The following is a 23,975-nucleotide window of genomic DNA, read 5'->3' as shown; positions in this document are numbered from 1 at the left end:
TTGGGAAAACACTGGTATAGTTTATGGTGCAACATTCCGGGAGTTGGATAAATACCGGCCATTGCATTGCTCAACATTTTGCAACAGCTGGGAACCACTTCTATACACCAACTTCTCCAGCACGCTGTCGCTACGGTATTAGGCCTTAGCATGGACAAGAGCACCACCTGGTGGTGGGAGGATGAAGCACACTAGTTGAAGACAAGTCATTTATTGTCTTTTACAGAGAACAGTATAACCATGAAATCTGTATCATTCCTTGCCAGAATTCAGAATACAAGTCTTTCCCAGTAAAATTAAATTAAGTTTTTCTACATAAAATTAAATACTTCCAACTGGAAAAATACTGTCCAACACAATTACTACCTGGGCTACATCTTCTCCCAAGTCAGTTATCCATAAAAGAAAGTAGCAATAATCTATTGCAGTCCGCTTATAACCGTGTCCATTCAGTTCAGCTTCTCTCGCAGACATCTGGACTAGAGATGAGTGAACTTACAGTAAATTCGATTCGTCACGAACTTCTCGGCTCGGCAGTTGATAACTTATCCTGCGTAAATTAGTTCCGCCTTCAGGTGCTCCGGTGGGCTGGAAAAGGTGGATACATTCCTAGGAAAGAGTCTCCTAGGACTGTATCCACCTTTTCCAGCCCACTGGAGCACCTGAAAGCTGAACTCATTTATGCAGGATAAGTCATCAACTGCCGAGCTGAGAAGTTCATGACGAATCGAATTTACTGTAAGTTCACTCATCTCTAATCTGGACCTTTGTGTGGTCAGGCAGCTTTTTCGGTCCTGGCCCGGGCAGGAGGCAGCTGGAACAGGTCGCTCAGGTTCACCTCCGGCTCTGCAGGATCCCGCAGCTTTCGCTCATTGAACAGGCCAGAAAGGTTGCTCTCCAGCTGGATTTTGCGCCGGAAACCAAGTTTCAGATTAAAGAGGCGACTTAGATTTTGCTCCACAATCGGCAATGGGCGATGGGCTCTTCTCATGTTCCTCTTTTTGGGGTTGAGGTTGAATTTAAGCTGTAGAAGACCACAAGTTATAACCTTTTTGTGTCAAAGAAATGCGCTTTAGCCTCACAATAAGATATACAGGTGAAACCCGAAAAAAAAAAAATTAGAAAATCGTGCAAAAGTCCATTGTATTTCAGTAACGCAACTTAAAGGAAAGGAAGCAGGAAATGCTCCAAAATCTCCTGGTAGACCGATGTGTTGACCCTGGACTTAAAGGGGTACTCTGATGGAAATTTTTATTTTTATCTTTTTTTAAATCAACTGATGCCAGAAAGTTAAACAGATTTGTAAATTACTTTATAAAAAAAATCCTCCTTTTTTTGAATTTTTTTTTGTGTTGTCCACAGTGCTCTCTGCTGACACCTCTGTCCGTGTCAGGAACTGTCCAGAGGAGCATAGGTTTGCTATGGGGATTTTTCTCCTGCTCTGGACAGTTCCTGATATGGACATCAGGTGTCAGCAGAGAGCACTGGACAAAACTGAAATTCAAAAAGAAAATAATTTCCTATGTAGCATATAGCTGCTAATAAGTACTGGAAGGATTAATATTTAATAGAAGTAATTTACAAATCTGTTCAAACTTTCTGGCACCAGATCATTTAAAAAAATATAAAAGAAACGCCCCCTCCCATAGACATGAATGGAGGGGGCGTGACATCACGATCATGGGCTCTGAGAGTTCTGAACAATGTTCTAACCAGAGTACCTTTTTTTTATTTTTTATTTTTAATTATAAAATGTGTCTTGCCCTTCTCTATACCTGGACAAATTGACATGGAGATCTGTTTAAGAGCAGTAATGAGCAGCAGGGGCCATATTCTAATTTGCGATATTTTGCGTATATTTTGACGACTCTTCCTATGTTTGCGAAATTCATTGTTTGAGCTCCAGGCAGGAGAAAGTGGGCGTTCCCCCAGCAGGGGCAATGTCACTGAAGCCTGCAAGAACTGTGCCTCCCTATGCCCCGCACACACTTCCTGAGTTTGGACCTTTGTCAGGCCAGGAGGAGACCATACTAACTGACTTGTGACAGGAAACAGAACAGCGCCACCTAGTGGTCGTTTTTCAATCACAATAACAAAGTTTGAGAATTTTAACCAGCAAGTAAATAGCAAAGTGTCTTATTATGGAAGGAATATAATAAAATTTTAGCTTGGTGACAGGTACTCAAGCATTGTGAAGAGTAAAAGGGGGTACTCCAGTGCTAGACCTCTTATCCCCTGTCCAAAGGATAGGGGATAAGATCTGATCGTGGGAGGTCTGATCACTGGGTCCCTTGCAATCTCTGGACCGGCACCCTGGCGCTCTGAACATTTATGATATTTATGCCGTGGTAGTCAAACCCCCTCCATTCAAGTCTATGGGAGAGACACAGCGTTTGCTTATCTTCCATAGAGATATATGGAGGGGGTGTGTGTCACAGCTTCGGGATGTGGTCGGCAGTAATCCGGCACAGAGATCGCTTCATGTATGCGGATTTACGGGCAGGAGATCATGGAAGTCCCAGCTGCCGAACCCCTGCGATCAGACACTTATCCCCTGCACTGTCCCTCTTACCTTCAGCTTTTTCCTCTCTGGATCATGCACAACAAGATGACGAAGCAAGCTTTCCTAAAAAAAAAAAAAAAAAAAAGGTAAATAAAAATAAATAAAAATGAATTCAATTTAATGAGTTTAATCTACAGCAGCCGCCATCTTGTAAGCCATCGGTAGGTACATACCCTCATCGCAAAAGTGCGTTCGCACCCGGCGTGGTAGCAGCGGTACGGCTGCAGACAGAGATGGTTCTTGCGCACATGATGAGTCAGATTGAAGACCATGGTAAACGTCTGCTTACAGTCCTCACGGGGGCAGGTGTAGACCGGAGGTTTGATCATGTGGGTTAGTTTGTGCCTCCTCAGGATGCTCTTGTTCTTGAAGGGCTTTTTGCACTCAGCACATTTAAAGTCCACTAAAGGAAATTCAGAGATTGAAGCAGAAGTTTAGTTTGTGGCGTTGTCCATGCAGCACTTAGTTTTAATAAATTGTCATCTCTGAAGGAAAAACAGAATTTTTTTTTTTTTTTATTTAAACAGCGCCACCTCTATTTAGAGATTGTGTGTGGTATTGCATCTCAAATACCAGACAACCCATGAACAGGTGTGGCTCAGATATTTCTCCACAGCATTTCCAAGCTGGCGGCTCAGAGCCCTAGGTGGCACAAAACTGCCCAAAGTTAAAGGGGTAATCACCTGGAAAATGTATTCCCCCCCCCCCCCCCTGCATCAACTGGTGCCAGAAAAACAGATTTGTTAATTACTTCTATTTAAAAATCTTAATCCTTCCAGTACTTATCTAGGGCTGTATGCTCCACAGGAAGTTCTTTTCTTTTTTAATTTGCTTTCTGTCTGCTCTCTGCTGACCCCTCTGTCCATTTTAGGAACTGTCTGGAGCAGGATAGGTTTGCTATGGGGAATTGCTCCTGCTCTGGACAGTTCCTAAAATGGACAGAGGTGTCAGCAGAGAGACCTGTGGTCAGACAAGAAATTCCAAGAAAATAACTTCCTGTGGAGCATACAGGAGCCGAGAAGTACTGGGAGGGTTAAGATTTTTAAATAGAAGTCATTTACAAATCTGTTTAAAGGTGTATTCACACCATGTTTTTGCAATACAGTTCCCATTCAATTTGAAACCGTATGGAACCGTATTGAAAACCGTATGCCAAGTGCTGCATCCAGTTTTGTAAGTTTTTTTCCCCCATACCCAAAACCGTATCCTACCACTGCTTTTGGTCCGGGTGGAAAAACATATTGAAACCGTATATGGTTCTTTTAACATGGGAGTCAGTGGGAACCGTATGTGGGTACGGTGCCATCCGATTTGCAATATACGTTTGACTTTGCACAGTGCGTAGTGCACACTGAAAGTTTCTTGGAATGTCAATCAAACAAGTGACATTTTATTTATAATGGAGTGAAGAGTTAAAAACGTATACTTTTTTCTTAAACAGATGCAACCGGACATCATTTCTCCCCCTCCCCATATCAAAAACCTGATACGGGAACTGCATTGCAAAAAAAAAAAAAATAAAAATAGAAGTTTCTGGGGAGTATCCCTTTAACAATTTGCAGCAGTTTTGGACTAAGGTTTCTGAGGATTACATTGGTATTTTAACCAAGCCACAGTTTTGTCTAGAAAACAGTCTTTCAGCCACATTACTAGTCCATGTAGAGCCATTCCTAGACACCTCATAACACTTACCTTGATGAGTCTTGCGATGCTTCTGCAGGGCAGACCATGTTGGAGAGGTGGTTTGACATCCTTGGAAAGGACACCTGTAACCTAAAGTGTTAACAAGTACAGGTTAACTCCTGCTAAGCCGGGCCTTTGACCAATAAAGGATTTGTCAGCATTGAGTTACTCACCATTATGGCGCCGAATATGGCCTGCAAGTTTGGCTTTAGAGTTGGACTTCCATTCACAGCCGGGCTGGTCACAGCTATGATCCAAAACAGAAGTACAGACAACTTACTGCAGGACAGACATTATCTTACTGGGTTAAATAAAGGCCTAGAGAGGAGACCAACAGTTACAGGACAAAGCAATGGGAACATTTTTATTGAACTTTGTCACATTCATGAAGCCAAATTTGAGCCTGTCCATTGCAAGAAAGCACTGTGGGTGACGATACCACCAGATCTAGGGGATACGATGTCCGATCCTGGGGGTCCTGCCATTGGGGACCCACCACTCTGCATTTGTTTATGGGTGCAGTGCCGGAGGCTCATGATTTCATGGCCATGCCCCCAAAATGCAAGTTTATGGGAGGGGACATGATGGATGTCACACCCCTTCCCATAGCCTTGCATTGGGGGGGGGGGGGGGTTTCCATGATGTCATGAGCAGGGCGTGGAGTCACGAGCCTCCACCCCACATCACCAGTCAACCGTCATGGAGTGAAGTTTGCTCCATGCACCGGATGTCTGGGGTGCTGCAGAGAATGTATAAGATGTCTAGGGGTGGAGTACCCCTTTAACGTGTAGTTTCCCTTAGTCATGTACTCACCGAAACTGAGGTTCCCCGCCATGTTCTGGGAGGTGCTGCTTTAAGGCCTTTTTCTTTCTGAAGGTCTTTGTACACCCCTTCTCCGAGCACTGGGAGAGAAAGAACATTGCTTAGAAGGATAGTATTTAGGCTGCATTCACACCACGATTTAACCTTCCGATGCACAGATACGATTACAGGTGATTTGAGCTCCCGAAATCGTATCTGTGCAAGGATAGGTACGGAGCCATTAACTATTATGGGGCTGCGGACTTGATTGTAGTCAGTTAGTGACTAAGATCTGGTCATTTTCCCAGTATGGCAGATTTGTGACACTGGATTATAAATCGTGGCAGACCATGATTTTCAGTCAGAGTCAAAAATCGGATCCCCTGAGAAAATTACCAGATCATAGTCACTAGCCGACTACAATCAAGTCCGCAGTCCCATAATAGTTAATGGCTCCGTATCTGTCCATACCTATCCTTGCACAGATACTGTTTTGGAGGCTCAAATTGCCTGAAATCGTATCTGTGCATCAGAAGATCAAATTGTGGTGTGAACCCAGCCTTACACTTATAAGTTACAGTAATAAAGCATACTTGAGCTTAAATGGGCACTGTCAGATGCAAACACTTTATGTTGTTACTGATGAAAAACTAAAGACCTTTGGTAGAAAACAGCTCCTGAAAAATCACTAGGGGTCCCCATACTTACTGGGACACTAACCAGTCCTGTAGCAGCATCAGGCTTGTCCATGAGTCATGGAAAGAAGACTCCTGGACAAGGCTGTATGAGCAGACACACCAATCACCTCCCACCACCACAAGGAGGGACACGCCCCCTTCTACCACACACCAATCACCTCCCACCACCACAAGGAGGGACACGCCCCCTTCTACCACACACCAATCACCTCCCACCACCACAAGGAGGGACACGCACCCCTCCTACCACACACCAATCACCTCCCACCACCACCACAAGGGAGGGACACGCCCCGTCCTACCACACACCAATCACCTCCCACCACAAGGGAGGGACACGCCCAGCAGTGGGATAAGAGGTCTAGGGGCAGAGTACCCCTTTAAAACCATAGCATGCTCCTTCTGTTGCTAAACCAGCAGATTTTTTAACCATGCATATTGTAAAGTCTAGAACAAAAAGTACATAGAGCTCGAGGTCTCAGAACAGATAAGATTTGTCTATGTATCTAGTCTCCTAGAATACAATGAGCCCCTAAACTTACAATGGCCTAAGGTTACAATAGTTTTAACATTATGGACTTTCCCAGACCATTATAACTTGAGACCTGACTCTCCATACAATGCTACGGACTGTCCAGATCTACGAAACGTGTCTTGCTGGAATATCTAACCAATCAGAATGGGCATTCACTGATATACATATGTATTACTGAAGTACATGCCCTGACTGGTAGCGCCCCCTACAGTACAGGGAGGTATTACATGTTCTGTACTCTTTACATGTGCCAGGATTAGCTTCTCCTTTGGACATCAGGTGGTGGCAGATACATTTGACTTTAGGACACTACTTTACAGGACTCTGAAGCTCCTGTCCTCTAGTGTTGCTCGCCAATATTCGCAATGCGAATTTTATTCGCGAATATAGCATTATATAGTCGCAATTACGAATATTCGTATTTTCCACAGTACACGCAGTGAACACCCCTCTCTGCTTCCAGCTTGTGTGGTGTAAAGAAGACTAATACTATTGTGTGAGACTGGCGTACGAGTACGAATATGCGAATTTAGCGAATATATGACAAATATTCACGAAATATCGCGAATTCGAATATGGCCTATGCTGCTCAACACTGTCCTCTACATAGACCGTGATGTACAGCTTTTAGCAACTCTCATATGTAAGGACTTGCTTTATCTATATCAGTTATCTACTTTTTTGAATCCTCTGTCCTAAAAATTTTTTTTATTTTTTTAAAGGGGTAGTCCACTGAAAATTAGTTTAATCAACTGGTTCCAGAAAGTTAAACAGATTTGTAAATTACTTGTATTAAAAAAAAAAAAAAAAAAAATCTTAATCCTTCCAGTACTTAGCTGCTGTTCTAATCCACAGGAAGTTATTTTCTTTTTGAATTTCCTTTCTGTCGACACCTCTGTCAGGAACTTTCCCGAGTAGGAGCAAATACCCATAGAAAGCCTATCCTGCTCTGGACAGTTCCTAAAATGGACAGAGGTGTCAGCAGAGAGGAAATTCATAAAGAAAATAACTTCCTATGCAACATACTGCAGCTGATAAGTACTGGAAGGAGCAAGATTTTTAAATAGAAGTAATTTACAAATCTGTTTAACTTTCTTTCACCAGTTCATAAAATAAAAATAAATAAATGTTTGAGTGGAGTACCCCCTTTAACACATGGGCTTTGTTGTGCTTCAGCATCAGTTACCATAGTTATAATATCAACATACAATGGTTTCCCGGAACCAATTTAACTTGAGGGAGCACCATCAGTGAATTTTAGCTGCCTATGCTTATACTACTGCACCTCCACTCACCTTAAAGGGGTCAGCCACCGCATGTTTATACTTTCGGTGACGTTTCAGGTTGTCCTTTGTCATAAACGCAGCCCGGCAGTCAGCAGATGGACAGCTGGAAATGGTGAAGATAATACATGTGAAGACCGTGATAGACATGTTATAAGACATGTACTGTATAGGATGAGACTTACATATACTTCTTCAGTCCCAGGTGTTTCTGCCAGTGCCTTAGAAACTGGGGTCTGTGGAAAAAGGCTTTACCACACCCTGGTCTATCACAGCGCCATGGTTTCTGGGTAGAGTGGAAGAAAACACTTTATATAGAAACAAGACACGCATGTTCTCAATAGTGATCAAATTCCAATAAAGTAGTAGTCCAGTGGTGAACAACTTATCCCCTATCCTAAGGATTGGGGATAAGTTGCAGATCGCGGGGGGTCCGACCGCTGGGGACCCCTGCGATCTCCTGTACGGAGCCCCGACAGCCCGCGGGAAGGGGGCGTGTCGACCTCCGCACAAAGCGGCGGCTGACACGCCCCCTCAATACAACTATGGCAGAGCCGGAACGCTGCCTTCAGCAATCTCCGGCTCTGCCATAGAGATGTATTGAGGGGGGAGTGTCGGCCGCCGCTTCGTGCGGAGGTCGACACCCGCTATCTGGCCAGAGAGCCTGGCCCCCGTACAGAGAGATCGCAGGGGGCCCCAGCGGTCGGACCCCCCACGATCTCAAACTTATCCCCTATCCTAAGGATAGGAGATAGTTTTTCACCACTGGACTACCCCTTTAATGCACCAAATAGGGACACTTCTCCACAGGGCATAGTGGATGCTGATTCTTAAAGGGGTACTCAACCGAACAACATTTTATCCCCTATTCAAAAGGAGAGGGGATAAGATGTCTGATTGCGCACGATCTCCAGGCTGGCAGCAGCAGCTTCTGTGTTTGTGACATCACGCCACACCCCCTCCATTCATGTCTATGGGAGGGGGCGTGACTGCTACATAGTAGCCATCACACCTCCCATACAAATAAATGGAGGGGCGTGGCAGCTGTAGTCACCAGTCATCCGGCATGGAGTGGAGTTCACTCAGTGCACGGACGACTAGGGTGCCGAGGCTGCGGACCCCCACGATCAGACATCTCATCCCCTATCCTTTGTATAGGGGATAAGCTGTTTTTTTTTCCGGCAGAGTACCCCTTTAAAAACGTAACCTGCCACTAGGGAAACCGGCCAGTCTAGCACCAGTGTATTCCCCAGACCTGTACAAATATATTTACTCCTCTCAGTCCCTGAGTCAAGTAGGCATTAAATCTAAACTCCTCTTAGGCTGCATATACACCACGTTTTTACAGTTCCCATATTAGTTTTTTTGTTGATAAAAAACAGATTCCTCAAAACCTGACTAAACTATCAAAAAGGGTGTACAAATTTTAACCTGCATACGGTTGAAAACAGTACAAGATTTGAAAAAAAAAAAAAAAAAAAAAAAAGTCCCCAGAATATATATTAAAAAAAAAAAAAAAAAAAAAAAAAAAAAAAAAAAAGGTACAAGGATGCTAAAAGTACACAACCAGATGCATCGCTTGGCATGCTGTTCAATGGAGTCAATTAATACATTTTCAATACGGTTCTCAAATTGAAATGTATACAGGAACTGTATTGCAAAAACATGGTGTGAACGCAGCCTAATACTGTACAGAACAGCATTGTTGTTTACAGATGAAAGGCTAGTGCCAACCTCCAACTTTGGACATTATGGCGGCACCGGACTATAATTTTAATTGCATAACATTATAAACCCCCCCCCCACAAACACTCATGACTCCAGATATCTGGTTTCATGCACCTTCCAGAGTTTAGCACAGAGCAACAGCTCATACCTGGTGTTCAGGTTGCCATCGTTGTTACCATGACACCCAGAGGGTTCCATGCACGGAAGTCAGTCACCTCAGCAACCTGACCACCCAGAGCGAGCTGCGTCATGCCACACCAGACTGCTAAAGTGTACCTATCAAAGACTTTATAATAAAATGTATATTTGTAATATACATTTTTTTTGGGGGGGGGGGGGGGGGGGAATATTAAATAATAGCTCCCGACTCACATCAGGATGATTGACAAGCCAGGAGTCTGCACAGAGTCCTGCTTGTTCTATCCTCACTTCCTATATTTGGACTCAGACAATAGCTGCAGGGACTGCATTTTTTTTCCCGCCCAAAAAAACACTAATGTATATTACAAATATTGTATCATCTACAGCAGTGGTCTTCAACCTGCAGACGGTGCAAAACTACATCTCCCAGCATACCCGGACAGCCAACGGCTGTCCGGGTATGCTGGGAGTTGTAGTTTTGTACCAACTGGAGGTCCACAGGTTGAAGACCACTGATCTACTGTATATAAAGTTTATTTACGACAGGTACTTTAACCCCTTAAGGACCGGAGGTTTTTCCGTTTTTGCATTTTCGTTTTTTGCTCCTTGCCTTTAAAAAATCATAACTCTTTCAAATTTACACCTAAAAATCCATATGATGGCTTATTTTTTGCGCCACCAATTCTACTTTGTAATGACGTCAGTCATTTTGCCCAAAAATTTATGCTGAAGCGGGAAAAAAAATCATTGTGCGACAAAATTGAAAAAAAAACGCTGTTTTGTAACTTTTGGGGGCTTCCGTTTCTACGTAGTACATTTTTTGGTAAAAATGACACCTGATATGTATTCTGTAGGTCCATACGATTAAAATGATACCCTACTTATATAGGTTTGATTTTGTCGGACTTCTGGAAAAAATCATAACTACATGCAGGAAAATTAATACGTTTAAAATTGTCATCTTCTGACCCCTATAACTTTTTTATTTTTCCGTGTATGGGGCGGTATGAGGGCTCATTTTTTGCGCCGTGATCTGAAGTTTTTAACGGTACCATTTTTGCATTGATAGGACTTATTGATCACTTTTTATTCATTTTTAAATGATATAAAAAGTGACCAAAAATGCACTATTTTGGACTTTGGAATTTTTTTGCGCGCACGCCATTGACCGAGCGGTTTAATTAATTAATGATATATTTTTATAATTCGGACATTTCCGCACGCGGTGATACCACATATGTTTATTTTTATTTACACTGTTTTTTTTTAATTGGAAAAGGGGGGTGATTCAAACTTTTAATAGGGGAGGAGTTAAATGATCTTTATTCACTTTTTTTTTTCACTTTTTTTTGCAGTGTTATAGGTCCCATAGGGACCTATAACACTGCACACACTGATCTTCTATGTTGATCACTGGTTTCTCATAAGAAACCAGTGATCAACGATTCTGCCGGATGACTGCTCATGCCTGGATCTCAGGCACTGAGCAGTCATTCGGCGATCGGACAGCGAGGAGGCAGGTAGGGGCCCTCCCGCTGTCCTGTCAGCTGTTCGGGATGCCGCGATTAGCCGCGGCTATCCCGAACAGCCCGACTGAGCTAGCCGGGAACTTTCACTTTCACTTTTAGCCGCGCGGCTCAGCTTTGAGCGCGCGGCTAAAGGGTTAATAGCGCGCGGCGCCGCGATCGGCGCTGCGCGCTATTAGAGGCGGGTCCCGGCTTCACTATGACGCCGGGCCCGCCATGATATGACGCGGGGTTACTGTGTAACCCCGCGTTATATCAGAAGAGCAGGACCAAGGACGTACTGGTACGTCCTTGGTCCTTAAGGGGTTAAAGGAGTACTCCGGAGCGCTGGTACTTAAAAAAAAGTTTACCTCATCTGATAGCTCTTTCAAAGGCCTTTCCAAGGATACCTCATTTGTCAAATTTGGCCCAGCCATTCTCTTGTAATTGCCACCTGTAGCAGTAAGCAGCCATGTCATAAAGACTACATTTCCCATGACTCCCTGCGCCAGCTTCCTGTTAGCTGCTGCTCTCTCCCCCAGGAAATTATAATAAAGTTCCTTCCCTCCTTCCATGTGCCCACTAGCACAGTGTTTCCCCAACCAGGGTGCCCCCAGCTGTTGCAAAACTACAACTCCCAGCATGCCTTCGGCTGTCCGGGCATGCTGGGAGTTGTAGTTTAGCAACAGCTGGAGGCACCCTGGTTGGGAAACATTGACATAACCCTTGTGCACTAGTACAAAAATGTGTCCATCTGCGCCAAATACCTGAGATCATGTACGGTGGTGACGTTCGTGCCACGCCCCTAATAAAGCCGATACATTTTTGGGAATATTACCATATGGATGTGAATATATGCGGAGAGAGATTTTTATTTTAGAAATAAATCAAATTTTTAACAGAATTTTGAAAAAAAAAAACCTCCCCCCCCCCCCCCCCCCAAAATACCTGGCGTTCTAAACTTGCTAAAATCTCCTGTAAGCATGGACCAGTCACCGAAAGAGTTAATGTACGGCAGAACTCACCTGTGCCCGGCAGTGGATAGGTCAGAACCCTCAGGTTAACCGTTTCAGTGCAGGATGAAAATGATACGGTCTGTCTGGTCGCAAATAGCGTAGGGCTAACGTAGGCAGCGATAGGAGCCTAGCGTTAGCCCTACGCTATTTGCGTAGTACTGCGCATGCGCAGAATAAATTAACTTTGGGGGAGGAGTAGCCGGCTCCGGGCTGGGAGGCCGGCACAGCCCGCAGTGACTCATGGGAGCGATGAGTCACCGGGCTAAGATGGCGCCGGTGCAGAAGAAACATCGGTCGAGCGTCATAGATTGAAGAAAAAAAAAGGAGCCAGCTTCCGTTAGCGGGAAAAGACCAGGAAAAGAGCGATATGGATAAAGGTAAGTAATTTACAATGTTATATAACTTTGCTTTAGGGTTAGTTTACCATAAAAAAAAAAAAAAAAAAAAAAATCTAGCATCGGAGTACTCCTTTAAGAGTGCATGGAACCACATCACTGTTGTGCCACCCAGTAAATGAGGACAGGGCCACCAGCTTTACTTTAGGCCAAGATTTCCCACAAGACATTTAGGCAGTGTTCACACTGCAGCTTTATTCCAGGTTTACAACTTTTTAAATGGTGAACTCAATGGGGGGGGGGGGGGGGGGGGGGAAAAGATTTATCAAAACCTGTCCAGAGGAAAAGCTGCCGAGTTGCCCATAGCAACCAATCAGATCGCTTCTTTCACTTCTAACAAGGCCTCTGCAAAAATGAAAGAAGCGATCTGATTGGATGCTATGGGCAACTCAGCAACTTTTCCTCTGGACGGGTTTTTTGATGAATCTCCCTCAATGAAAGACATGGAAATGGTCAATTCAAAAATAGATACATGTTCAAAAACTGGGAATTAGAGATGAGCGAACTTACAGTAAATTCGATTCGTCACGAACTTCTCGGCAGTTGCTGACTTATCCTGCATAAATTAGTTCAGCTTTCCGGTGGGCTGGAAAAGGTGGATACAGTCCTAGGAAAGAGTCTCCTAAGACTGTATCCACCTTTTCCAGCCCACGGGAGCACCTTAACTCATTTATGCAAGATAAGTCATCAACTGCCGAGCCAAGAAGTTCATGACGAATTGAATTTACTGTAAGTTCGCTCATCTCTACTGGGAATAAAACCAAAAGCACAAGAACACCAGATCCCACCATTCTCCCGTACACCTCTTACCTGTCCGGTGTGTTTGGCCACATGCTCTCGCAGCCTTATTTGTTTCCTATATTTGGCCGGACACCCTACAGAGGGGCAGCTAAGCACAGGCTTCTTTCCCTTCCCACTAGCCACTTGGTTTTGCATCTCTTGTTCTTCTGATCCGCACACACTGCCCCCTCCCAGCTCCTATCCTGCAGGTTATATGCCCTGCCGCCCCGGCCCAGGTGATCTAACGAGACAGAACGAGCTGCAGCCAAATCTAGTTCAGGTGCAAATCACAAGGCGATATACTGGGGGGGGGTGAATGTATAATTCATGTTGTAATCTATTTTGTTCCTACATTTGTCGCATGTGTTTGGCACAGAAACTTTTTGCGCAAACACTTTGGGGGAGATTTGTGAAAACCCGTCCAGAGGAAAAGTTGCGCAGTTGCCCATAGCAACCAATCAGCTCGCTTCATTCACTTTTAACAATTCCTCTGCCAAATGAAAAAAGCGATTTGATTGGTTGCTATGGGCAACTTTTCCTTTGCACAGGTTTTGATAAATCTTCCCCCTTTGCGGCTTTTTGCTTACAGTAATTCCGAAAGTTCTCTAATTTAGAACACTTTCGATTTTGCCTTTTGCAGTGGTCAGGAACTCACAATGGGCAACTTTTTATCGTGGGCGCATTTTGTTGGAGCAAGGAGGTCTGCCACGGGGCAAAGTCGTGCCAAGGCAGGACACACTTGAAAAACTGACGTCCCACAGCCAAAAAAGCCTTCAAAAGCCTTGCAATTAGAGATGAGCGAACTTACAGTAAATTCGATTCGTCACGAACTTCTCGGCTCGGCAGTTGATGACTTATCCTGCATAAATGAGTTCAGCTTTCAGGTGCTCCCGTGGGCTGGAAAAGGTGGATACAGTCCTAGGAGACTCTTTCCTAGGACTGTATCCACCTTTCCCAGCCCACTGGAGCACCGGAAAGCTGAACTAATTTATGCAGGATAAGTCAGCAACTGCCGAGCCGAGAAGTTCGTGACGAATCGAATTTACTGTAAGTTCGCTCATCTCTACTTGCAATCATTGAGAGTGAAGGTTTTTTTTTTTTTTTTTGCATAATGGGTATCAAATGCTGTAAGATATTTTGATAACTATGGCGCAAGGGCAACAAACCACCACTAAAAAAAAAGGACATAAAAAAAAAATCACAAAAAACTGGTAGCCACCAGTCCGCTTTAGCTTTATTATTTATTAGCCACTCAAGTGGCCCAAAAGATATAGTAGCACACTGTGAGGGTGGGTTCACACCACGTTTTTCCAAGTACGTTTCCCGTATACGTTTTCATTATTGAAAACGTATGGAACCGTATTGACAACCGTATACATAGACAAATAATTGAAAACTGTATGCATCCAGTTGCGTACGGTTTGCCTACAATATGGTTTCCTCCCATACTCATAACCGTAGTTGACCACGGTTTTGTCTCCGGTTTAAAAACCGTACTGAAAGCACATACGTTTTTTTTTAACATGGACGTCAATGGGAAACGCACATGTATACAATTCCATACGGGAAACCGTATACGGTTTTTACTTTGCACATGCACATTTGCATCCTAAAGTCCCCACCCAAGACCCCTCCCATTCAAAATTGACAACATTTTTAAAAACGTATGTTTTTTTTTTTTGTTTTTTTTTTTAAACGAACGGAACTGTATGCACTTTTAAAAACAGTATACTGTTTTAAAACGCATACTGTTCCATCCGTTTTTTTGTCATACGGTTTTCTTTAGAAAAACTGATTGAAAACAGTATGGCAAAAACGTGGTGTGAATGCACCCTTACTTTGGCAGTATTATGATCATCAATTGGAAACAAGTGCATGACTAGTTGTGTTTTTTAAATCTCTTCTTGTGTGATACTGACACCTAGTGGTCTTCAGGTGAATTACCATAATTGGTTTTCACCATTACCTTTTAAGTGTTTAAAGGGGTACTCCGGCCCCAAGACATCTTATCCCCTATCCAAAGGATAGGGGATAAGATGTCTGATAGAAGGGGACCCCCACAATCTAGCATGCAGCACCCAACTGTAAGTATTGCTGGAAGCGTTGGTGGCTCTCAGTCTTGTGTCTCCCGACCACGGGGACAGAGTATTGTGACATCATGACTCCGCCCCCATGTGATGTCACGTCTCGCCCCCTCAATGCAAGTCTTTTCAGAAGTTTTTTTTTTTTTTTAAATGAAAGAAGATCTGATTGGTTACTATGGGAAACAGCTTCACTGTTCCTCTACAGGTTTTGATAAATCTCCACCAGTACAAAAGAGCCACAAAAAATGCGTCTTGGGAGTGTAAAACGAGGGAGCAGTTTTTTGTGTCGTTTTTCTCAGGTAAAAACATACCAAAAATAAGTAATGTAGAAGCATTTTGGTGAAAAAACTAAATTCCCTACTCACATGGGGGGAGATTAATCAAAACCTGTGGAGAGGCAAAGTTGACCAGTTGCCCATAGCAACCAATCAGATTGCTTGTTTCATTCTTAACAAGGCCTGTGAAAAATGAAAGAAGCGATCTGATTGGTTGCTATGGGCAACTGGTCAACTTTGCCTCTCCACAGGTTTTGATAAATCTCCCCCAATGTAAATCCAAGTCAATGACACTTACGTGAAATGTCTACTCAGGAAGCAACACTGATTGACAATCAATTTCACATGCTGTTGTCAGGGCCGGTTTTAGGCTAAGGCTGCATTCACACCCCATTTTTGCAATACAGTTCCGGTATCAGGTTTTTGATGAAAAACTGATTCCTCAAAACCAGACTAAGCTGGGTTCACACTACGTTTTTCACATACGGTTACTGTATACGGTTTTCCGCTAAAAAACGTATGGCAAAAACCGTATGCAATTGTATACAACCGTATGACTCCAAATACGGTTTTTCCCCGTATACGGTTCCAAAACGTATATACGGTTCTATCCGTTTGCATCCGTTTTTGCCTTCGGTTTTGCTATTTTGTTGGAATTAGTTTTCAAGCAATTTAATAAAGTTACTATTGTTCTATTGAAATTCCTTCTGCGCATGTGTCAACTCCAAAAAACGGATTAGAAAAACCGTGTGCAACCGTATTCTGAAATTCTGTGTACGGTTCTCATGGACAACAATGTTAAAAGAACCGCATACGGTTCGCATACGGTTTTCCAACTGGAGGCAAAAACGTGGTCGACAGTGTTTTTGCCTACGGTTGAAAAATCGGCAAAACCGTATCCGAGGCAACCGTACATAACATTTGGAATACGGTTTACAATGCATGCTCTATGCATACGTTTTCGGATACTGTCGAATACGTTTTTTTGTGGAAAACCGTATACGATTACCGTATTTGAAAATCGTAGTGTGAACCCAGCCTAAACTGTATGAAAACGTGTGTACAAATTTTAACCCGTATACAGTTAAAAAACAGATGCAACCGGACATAATTTTTTTAACCGTATACGGTTTTTATACGGTTTAAAAAATGATGTCCGGTTGCATCTGTTTTTTTTTTTTTTTTTTTTTAACTGTGCAAAGTCAAAAACCGGATGGTGAAAACCGGATGGAACCGTACGCACATATGGTTCTGTACGGTTCCCATTGACTCCCATGTTTTTAAAAAAGCGTATACGGTTTAATACAGTTTTTCACTCGGACCAAAAAACCGTGGTAGGCTACGGTTTTGGGTACTGAAAAAAAATGACGAAACCTTACAGGATGCAAAACGGACACAATCTGATGCATCTTTTGGCATACGGTTTTCAATACGGTTCCATATGGTTTTCACATAGAAAACGTATACAGGAACAGTATTGCAAAAACGTGGTGTGAATGCACCCTTAGCGTGGCCCTGGGCAAAATCAAAAGTGGGGCCCCAAAAGTCGTAATAGTGCACTAAACAGATTTGCACATTTTTGGTCACTTCAAACACCATAAAAAATATCTAAAAAGCTATTGAAAAGTCCCATCAAAACCAAAATGGTACCGATAAAAACTACAAATCACAGCGCAAAAAATGACCCTCATACATCCACATATACAGAAAAATAAGAGTTATAAGGATCAGAATAGTAAAATTTTATATTTTTGGATAGTTCTCCCACATTAGGTTGGCAGCATAGTTCCCCCCACATTAGGGGCAGTATAGTTCCCCCACAATCCCACATTAGGTGCAGTATAGTTCCCCCACATTAGGTTGGCAGCATAGTTCCCCCCACATTAGGTTGGCAGTATAGTTCCCCCACATTAGGTTGGCAGCATAGTTCCCCCCACATTAGGTTGGCAGCATAGTTCCCCCCACATTAGGTTGGCAGCATAGTTCCCCCCACATTAGGTTGGCAGCATAGTTCCCCCCACATTAGGTTGGCAGCATAGTTCCCCCCACATTAGGTTGGCAGCATAGTTCCCCCCACATTAGGTGGGCATTATAGTTCCCCCCACATTAGGTTGGCAGCATAGTTCCCCCCACATTAGGTTGGCAGTATAGTTCCCCCCACATTAGGGGCAGTATAGTTCCCCCACATTAGGTTGGCAGCATTGTTCCCCCCACATTAGGTTGGCAGTATAGTTCCCCCCACATCGTACAGGGTATGGCTGGTGGCTGTATTTCTGTGTACTGCCCACCACTCCTCCGGTCCAGGGTCACAACCTACTGCTATGTAGATAACAAAGAAAGGAGGTCCCGGCAGTCAGGTTTCTTGCTCAATCTTTAAAAGTGCACTCCGGCGCTTAGACATCTGGGGACCCCCGTGATCTTGCACGCAGCACCCCAGTTAAAATCAGTCCCCGGAGCATGTTCGCTCCGGGTCTGATTACCGGCGACCACAGGGCAGGCAGCGTGTGATGTCACGCTCCGCCCCTCAATGCAAGCCTATGGGAGGGGGATAAGATAGAGGATAAGATGTCTAAGTGCCGGAGTACCCCTTTAAGGTTTTTATTCATGCAAAAATGCATAGCATACATAAGAGTACGTGTTACGGCTCAGCAGCCTTTCTCAACTGTGTACAGGTATCAGCTGACACATTTTATACTTAACATCAGGTTCACAGATACCACGTCATCACAATTAGTACTATCAGTCATCACAATTAGTACTATCAGTCATCACAATTAGTACTATCAGTCATCACAATTAGTACTATCAGTCATCACAATTAGTACTATCATTCAGAACACATGAGTGAAGGAATGAAAAACTTTTAAACATAACAAATACAGTGGTCCCTCAAGTTACAATATTAATTGGTTCCAGGACGGCCATTGTATGTTGAAACCATTGTATGTTGAGACCAGAACTCTATGGAAACCTGGTAATTGGTTCTAAAGGCACCAAAATGTCATCCAAAAATAGGAAAAAGTGAGGATTAAAGATAAATAAGTAGATAACTAATATAGATAAAGCAAATCCTTACATATAAAAGTAAGAAAGAGCTGCTGGGAGCTGTAATCACTGTCTATGTCAGTGTTTCCCAACAGGGGTGCCTCCAGCTGTTGCAAAACTACAACTCCCAGCATGCCAGACAGCCAAAGGCTGTCCGGGCATGCTGAGAGTTGTAGTTTTACAACAGCTGGGGGCACCCTGCTTGGGAAACACTGGTCTATGTAGAGGACAGGAGCTTCTTCGGGGTCCTTCGGGGTACAGTACACAGTGTCCTAAAAAAGTAACATGGAGCCGCCCTCACCTGGTGTCCAAAGGAGCAGCTAACCCTGGTACAGGTAAAGTGTACAGAACATGTAATACCTCCCTGTACTGTAGGGGGCGCTACCAGACACCAGTCAGTGCATGCACTTCAGTAATACAGGGGTTTTACCAGTAAATTGCCCATTCTGATTGGTCAGTTCTTCCGGCCACTGACACGTTTCACAGATCTGGACGGTCCGTACATTGTATGTTGAGTCTGGTTTCAACTTACAATGGTCCAGAATAGACCATTGTATGTTGAAACTATTGTATGTTGAGGCCATTGTAAGTTGAGGGATCACTGTACAATGAATACTTGGATGAATCCTTGGCGAAGATTCCTGCAGAATAAAGATTCACTTTCCTCTCTGTAAAAAAAATGAACTCAACGAATGATCATATTAACCCATGCATTACCATGCATTACATACGGTATCAATGCAATAGCTGTGACAACTCGTAGTCGCGGTTCATACCGCGCGGCTCCAGGGTCCCTAGACGATGTATCCAGAATGCTTCATTCTGTATAAGTAATTTCTTAATATCGCCTCCCCTCCGAGGATGTGTAACTTCATCTATTACTTGATAATATCATAATATCAATTACATTGCAAGTGTGACTCCATATCCAGACCTCCATGGGTTGATAATTTTTGTGTGGTTTTGTTGTCAGCGCATTCAACTATGTAAAGACGAAAGTATTTCATTCGATTAGTTCATTCACTCAGATCTAGGATGTGTTACCGTATTTTTTCGCTCTATAGGACGCACCGGCGTATAAGACGCACCCTATTTTTAGGTGCAAAATCAAAAAAATTTAAGTTTTTGAACCCAATAGTGGTCTTCAACCTGCGGACCTCCAGATGTTGCAAAACTACAACTCCCAGCATGCCCGGACAGCCAACGGCTGTCCGGGCATGCTGGGAGTTGTAGTTTTGCAACATCTGGAGGTCCGCAGATTGAAGACCACTGCATAGGAGGTAATACTCACGTGTCCCTGCCGCACCGGACCCGTCACCGCTGCCCGGGATGTCGCTCCATCGCTGTCGCCGTGTCCCCGTCGCTCCGGAACGTCTCTGCTGCCGGCCGGGTATCCTCGCTCTCCGTCACCACCATCACGTCGTTACGCACGCCGACGCACGTACGCGACGACGTGATGACGAGGAAGGAGAGCGCCGGTCATACAGGGGATCCCTGAATGGAGAAGACACCGAGGAGGCAGGTAAGGTCCCTCCCGGTGTCCTGTAAGCACTAACCCGGCTATTCAGCCGGGCTGTTCGGGACCGCCGCGGTGAAATCATGGCGCTCCCGAACAGCTCGACTGAACAGCCGGGTTAGTGTCACTTTCCCTTCAGACGCGGTGGTCAGCTTTGATCGCCGCGTCTGAAGGGTTAATACAGGGCATCACCGTGATCGGTGATGTCCTGTATTAGCCGTGGGTCCCGGCCGTCGATGGCCGCAAGGACCGCCGCGATAGGGGTGTATTCGCCGTATAAGACGCACCGACTTTTTCCCCTCAGTTTTGGGGAAGAAAAAGTGCGTCTTATATCCCTTTATTTTTTTGAGCAGTGTACATTGGCATTGTTTTCTGGTGTCCTCCCCCTCTCCCCCCAATTCTTCAATAGAAATCCTTAAAGGGGTACTTCGCTGCTATGCATTTGGAACAAACTGTTCAGAACACAGGAGCCGGCGTCAGGAGCTCGTGATGTCATAGCCCCGCCCCCTCAATGCAAGTCTATGGGAGGGGGCGTGACGGCTGTCACGCCCCCTCCCATAGACTTGCATTGAGGGGGCGGGGCTATGTCATCACAAGCTCCCAACCCGGCTCCAGTGTTCGGAACAGTTTGTTCCAAATGCTGAGCAGTGGAGTACCCCTTTAAGTCCCATGGTTAAAGAATTGCAAGACTTGTAATGAGATGCTGGCCCTCATTTACTATTCTAAACCCGACTTGTTTTGTCGGGTTTTTTTGGCGCATCTTTGTCTGCGACATGTGCGCCAGTCTGCGACACGATGCGACATTTTTTCCCGACGGACCCGATGTGGATTCTCCCAAACCCGAAAAAGGGGCGTAACCCGACATTTCTGAGCTTTCCCACGTATTTATAAAGGTTTCCAACCCGAATTTGTTGAGTTGTTGTGGATTTTTTCCCGACAACTCAGAGGAGTTGGAAACCAAAACCAACAAAACCCACGTGCGACAAACAGGATGCGACATAATAATAAATACCAGGGAAAAAAGCAGTCGGGTAAGAAAGCAAGATAGACTTACAACCCGATTTTCTAAGTAAATGAGGGCCGCTGTGTTTTTCAGGCCCAAAAAATCCCACCAAACAAAAGTTGTGTGTTTATAGGCTTAGGCCGACTAAGGCACCTGTCAGTTCGGGTCATCACAGGCATATTAGGGCCTGAATATGCCTATGTGAAGCGTGGTGTACATGCATCAAATTTACTGCAGATTTTATGCTGGTAAGTCAATGAAAAAATCTGCACCATGTGAACACACCCTTATTATTTTACTCTGCCTTGGTTTTACATTCTTCAATTGCAGCAGATTAATCACATACATGTAGTGCATGTTAAGACTATTTGTTGGTTTCCTTTTGACAAAAACGACAAGTTCGCTCATCTCTACTGGACAGGTTTTGATAAATCTCCCCCGACATGCCCAAAGGAAGTGTGTAGAGATGAGCGAACTTACAGTAAATTCGATTCATGCTGTATTTGTATGTTTTTAAGGTACAGATCCTACAAGGAGATCCAAATATTCCCAGCATCAAATATAACAAAGCATATTAACATAACCAATATGGTGGGGAACTGCGTGTATAAAATATAACTTTTAATGATGTCAAATAAAATCACCAAAAGAAATTGTGCTAGTGAAGATAAAAAAGAATTAAATTGATATAGCCCTCCTATGCTCAACGTATAGATTACGCAGCATAGGATGTGGATTGCTCCCAACGCGTTTCAACCTAAGTTAAAGGCATCATCAGGGGAGGCTTACGCAATCTTGGCTACAAATATTTAGGTTATAATCAATGAGCACTTTACTGGTGCTAGTTAGCACCACAGGGTAACACTGTATGTCCGGTCTCGGCCTAGAACCAGATTCCGGCACGATTATCCCTGTAGTTCGCGGCTTATCCGGTTCAGCGCGACACCCGCAGTGGCGGGGAGCTGTTAATACATAGTGCACCTGAAGGCTGAACTAACTTATGCAGGATAAGTCATCAACTGCCGAGCCGAGAAGTTTGTGACGAATCAAATTTACTGTAAGTTCGCTCATCTCTACACACTTCCTTTGGGCATGTCGGGGGAGATTTATCAAAACCTGTCCAGTAGAGATGAGCGAACTTACAGTAAATTCGATTCGTCACAAACTTCTCGGCTCGGCAGTTGATGACTTTTCCTGCATAATTTAGTTCAGCCTTCAGGTGCTCCGGTTGGCTGGAAAAGGTGGATACATGCCTAGGAAATAGTCTCCTAGGACTGTATCCACCTTTTCCAGCCCACCGGAGCACCGGAAAGCTGAACTAATTTATGCAGGAAAAGTCATCAACTGCCGAGCCGAGAAGTTCGTGACGAATCGAATTTACTGTAAGTTCGCTCATCTCTACACACTTCCTTTGGGCATGTCGGGGGAGATTTATCAAAACCTGTCCAGAGGAAAATTTGCCCAGTTGCCCATAGCAACCAATCAGATCAATTTGCAGAGGCCTTGTTAGAAATGAAAGAAGCGATCTGATTGGTTGCTATGGGCAACTGCACCACTTTTCCTCCTTACAGGCAAAATTCTGGTGCAGTAGCCACTGTATGCCTGAGCCACAGACTTTTTGTAGGGAAGTTTTACTATTTTAACTATTAGGCTGGGATTCCACTTGGCATTTTTGATAAAAAAAAATAAAAAATGCCATACTCGCCACATGGTAGTTTTTTTTTTTAGGCCGTCGAAACTGCAGCCAGATGTAAGTCGGGAGTCAATAGGGAAACAAAAAGAAAATGCCACCCTCATGGTGTTCGGGTTTTTTAGCGTTTTTTCACCATTTAGTGGAGTTTTTCAGCTCACGGTCAGTTTTCCCAAAATCTCAGCATGCAGGGGAAGATTTATCAAAACCTGTCCAGAGGAAAAGCTGCACAGTTGCCCATAGTAACCAATCAGATCGCTTCTTTCATTTTTAACAAGGCCTCTGCAAAATGAAAGTAGCGATCTGATTGGTTGCTATGGGCAACTGGGCAACTTTTCCTCTGCACAGGTTTTCATAAATCTCACCCGCAGAGTTTTAATGTTTTTCCTCCCACAGGGGGAAATTTATCAAAACCTGTCCGGAGGAAAAGTTGACCAGTTGCCCATAGCAACCAATCAGATTGCTTCTTTCGTTTTTAACAAGGCTTCTGCAAAATGAAAGAAGTGATCGGATTGGTTGCTATGGGCAACTGCACCACTTGTCCTCAGCACAGACTTTTCTGGGAGAAAAAAAAAAAGCCAGAAAAAACATAGTCAGAAAAATTATCAAATCCCATGTAGAGGACAAGTGGTGCAGTTGCCCATAGCAACCAATCCGATCACTTCTTTCATTTTGCAAAGGCCTTTTTAAAAATGAAAAAAAAGTGATCGGATTGGTTGATATGACAACTGCTCCTTTAAACAGTTTTTAATAAGTCTCCCCAATGTGTATTTATATTGAATTTTTTTTGGTATTCAACCCCCTCCCACCTCCAAGTCATGATTAAAGAATCACGGCTTGTAACAAAATAAAAACCGCCAAAGACTGACACACACATTTACTTTATTTTTTCTAATGGCACCAAAACAAAACACTAAGGCTAAGTCTCCACTTGGTTTTTTCTGGCAGTTTTTGGAATACTGCCACTGCAGTTTTTGAGCCAAAGTCAGAAGTGGATCCATAAGGGAGGAGAAGTGTAAGTCCTAGCAGAGGTTTGCTATTGGGATTTTCTCCTGTTCTGGACAGTTCCTGACATGGACAGAGGTATCAGCAGAGAGCACTGTGGACAGACAGAAAAGAAATCCAAAAAAGAAAAGAGCTTTCTCTGTAGTATACAGCTGCTAATAAGTACTGAAAGGATTAAAACATTTTAATAGAAGTAATTTACAAATCTGTTAAATTTTCTGGAACCAGC

At 43.9% G+C, this 23,975-nt stretch overlaps 1 protein-coding gene across 5 annotated transcripts; it reads right to left on the bottom strand.

The window, feature by feature from the left end:
- Positions 1–703: 703 nt before the first annotated feature.
- LOC130296818 (P43 5S RNA-binding protein-like) lies at positions 704–22,995 on the bottom strand. 5 transcript variants are annotated; one of them, XM_056548814.1, is made up of 9 exons: positions 22,878–22,995; positions 7,749–7,849; positions 7,576–7,669; positions 5,060–5,148; positions 4,420–4,493; positions 4,256–4,336; positions 2,737–2,966; positions 2,573–2,626; positions 704–1,024 (listed from the first exon to the last, which is right to left on the bottom strand). In XM_056548814.1, the coding sequence occupies exons 1-9, from the start codon at positions 22,878–22,880 to the stop codon at positions 776–778; spliced, it is 975 nt and encodes a 324-aa protein (XP_056404789.1). In that variant the 5' UTR covers positions 22,881–22,995; the 3' UTR covers positions 704–775. The 5 variants fall into 5 exon arrangements, with proteins under 5 accessions (XP_056404789.1, XP_056404787.1, XP_056404785.1 ...); XM_056548812.1 differs by having other exon boundaries at positions 22,753–22,882; XM_056548810.1 differs by lacking the exon at positions 22,878–22,995 and adding an exon at positions 13,159–13,509.
- Positions 22,996–23,975: the final 980 nt, after the last annotated feature.

The sequence above is a fragment of the Hyla sarda genome, chromosome 12 (assembly GCF_029499605.1).
Source record: "Hyla sarda isolate aHylSar1 chromosome 12, aHylSar1.hap1, whole genome shotgun sequence".
Lineage (NCBI taxonomy): Eukaryota > Metazoa > Chordata > Amphibia > Anura > Hylidae > Hyla > Hyla sarda.
The sequence above is the reverse complement of the archived record's forward strand: the minus strand, read 5'-3'. Positions and strand labels throughout refer to the sequence as shown.

Coding starts and splice junctions, on each gene's coding strand:
- LOC130296818 (XM_056548810.1), bottom strand. CDS start 13,284: ATGCAAAACCAAGTGGCTAGTGGGAAGGGAAAGAAGCCTGTGCTTAGC. Junction 7,850..13,158: donor TGGCCAAACACACCGGACAG/GTAAGAGGTGTA, acceptor CACTCTACCCAG/AAACCATGGCGCTGTGATAG. Junction 4,494..5,059: donor GGCGGGGAACCTCAGTTTCG/GTGAGTACATGA, acceptor TTTGGATCATAG/CTGTGACCAGCCCGGCTGTG.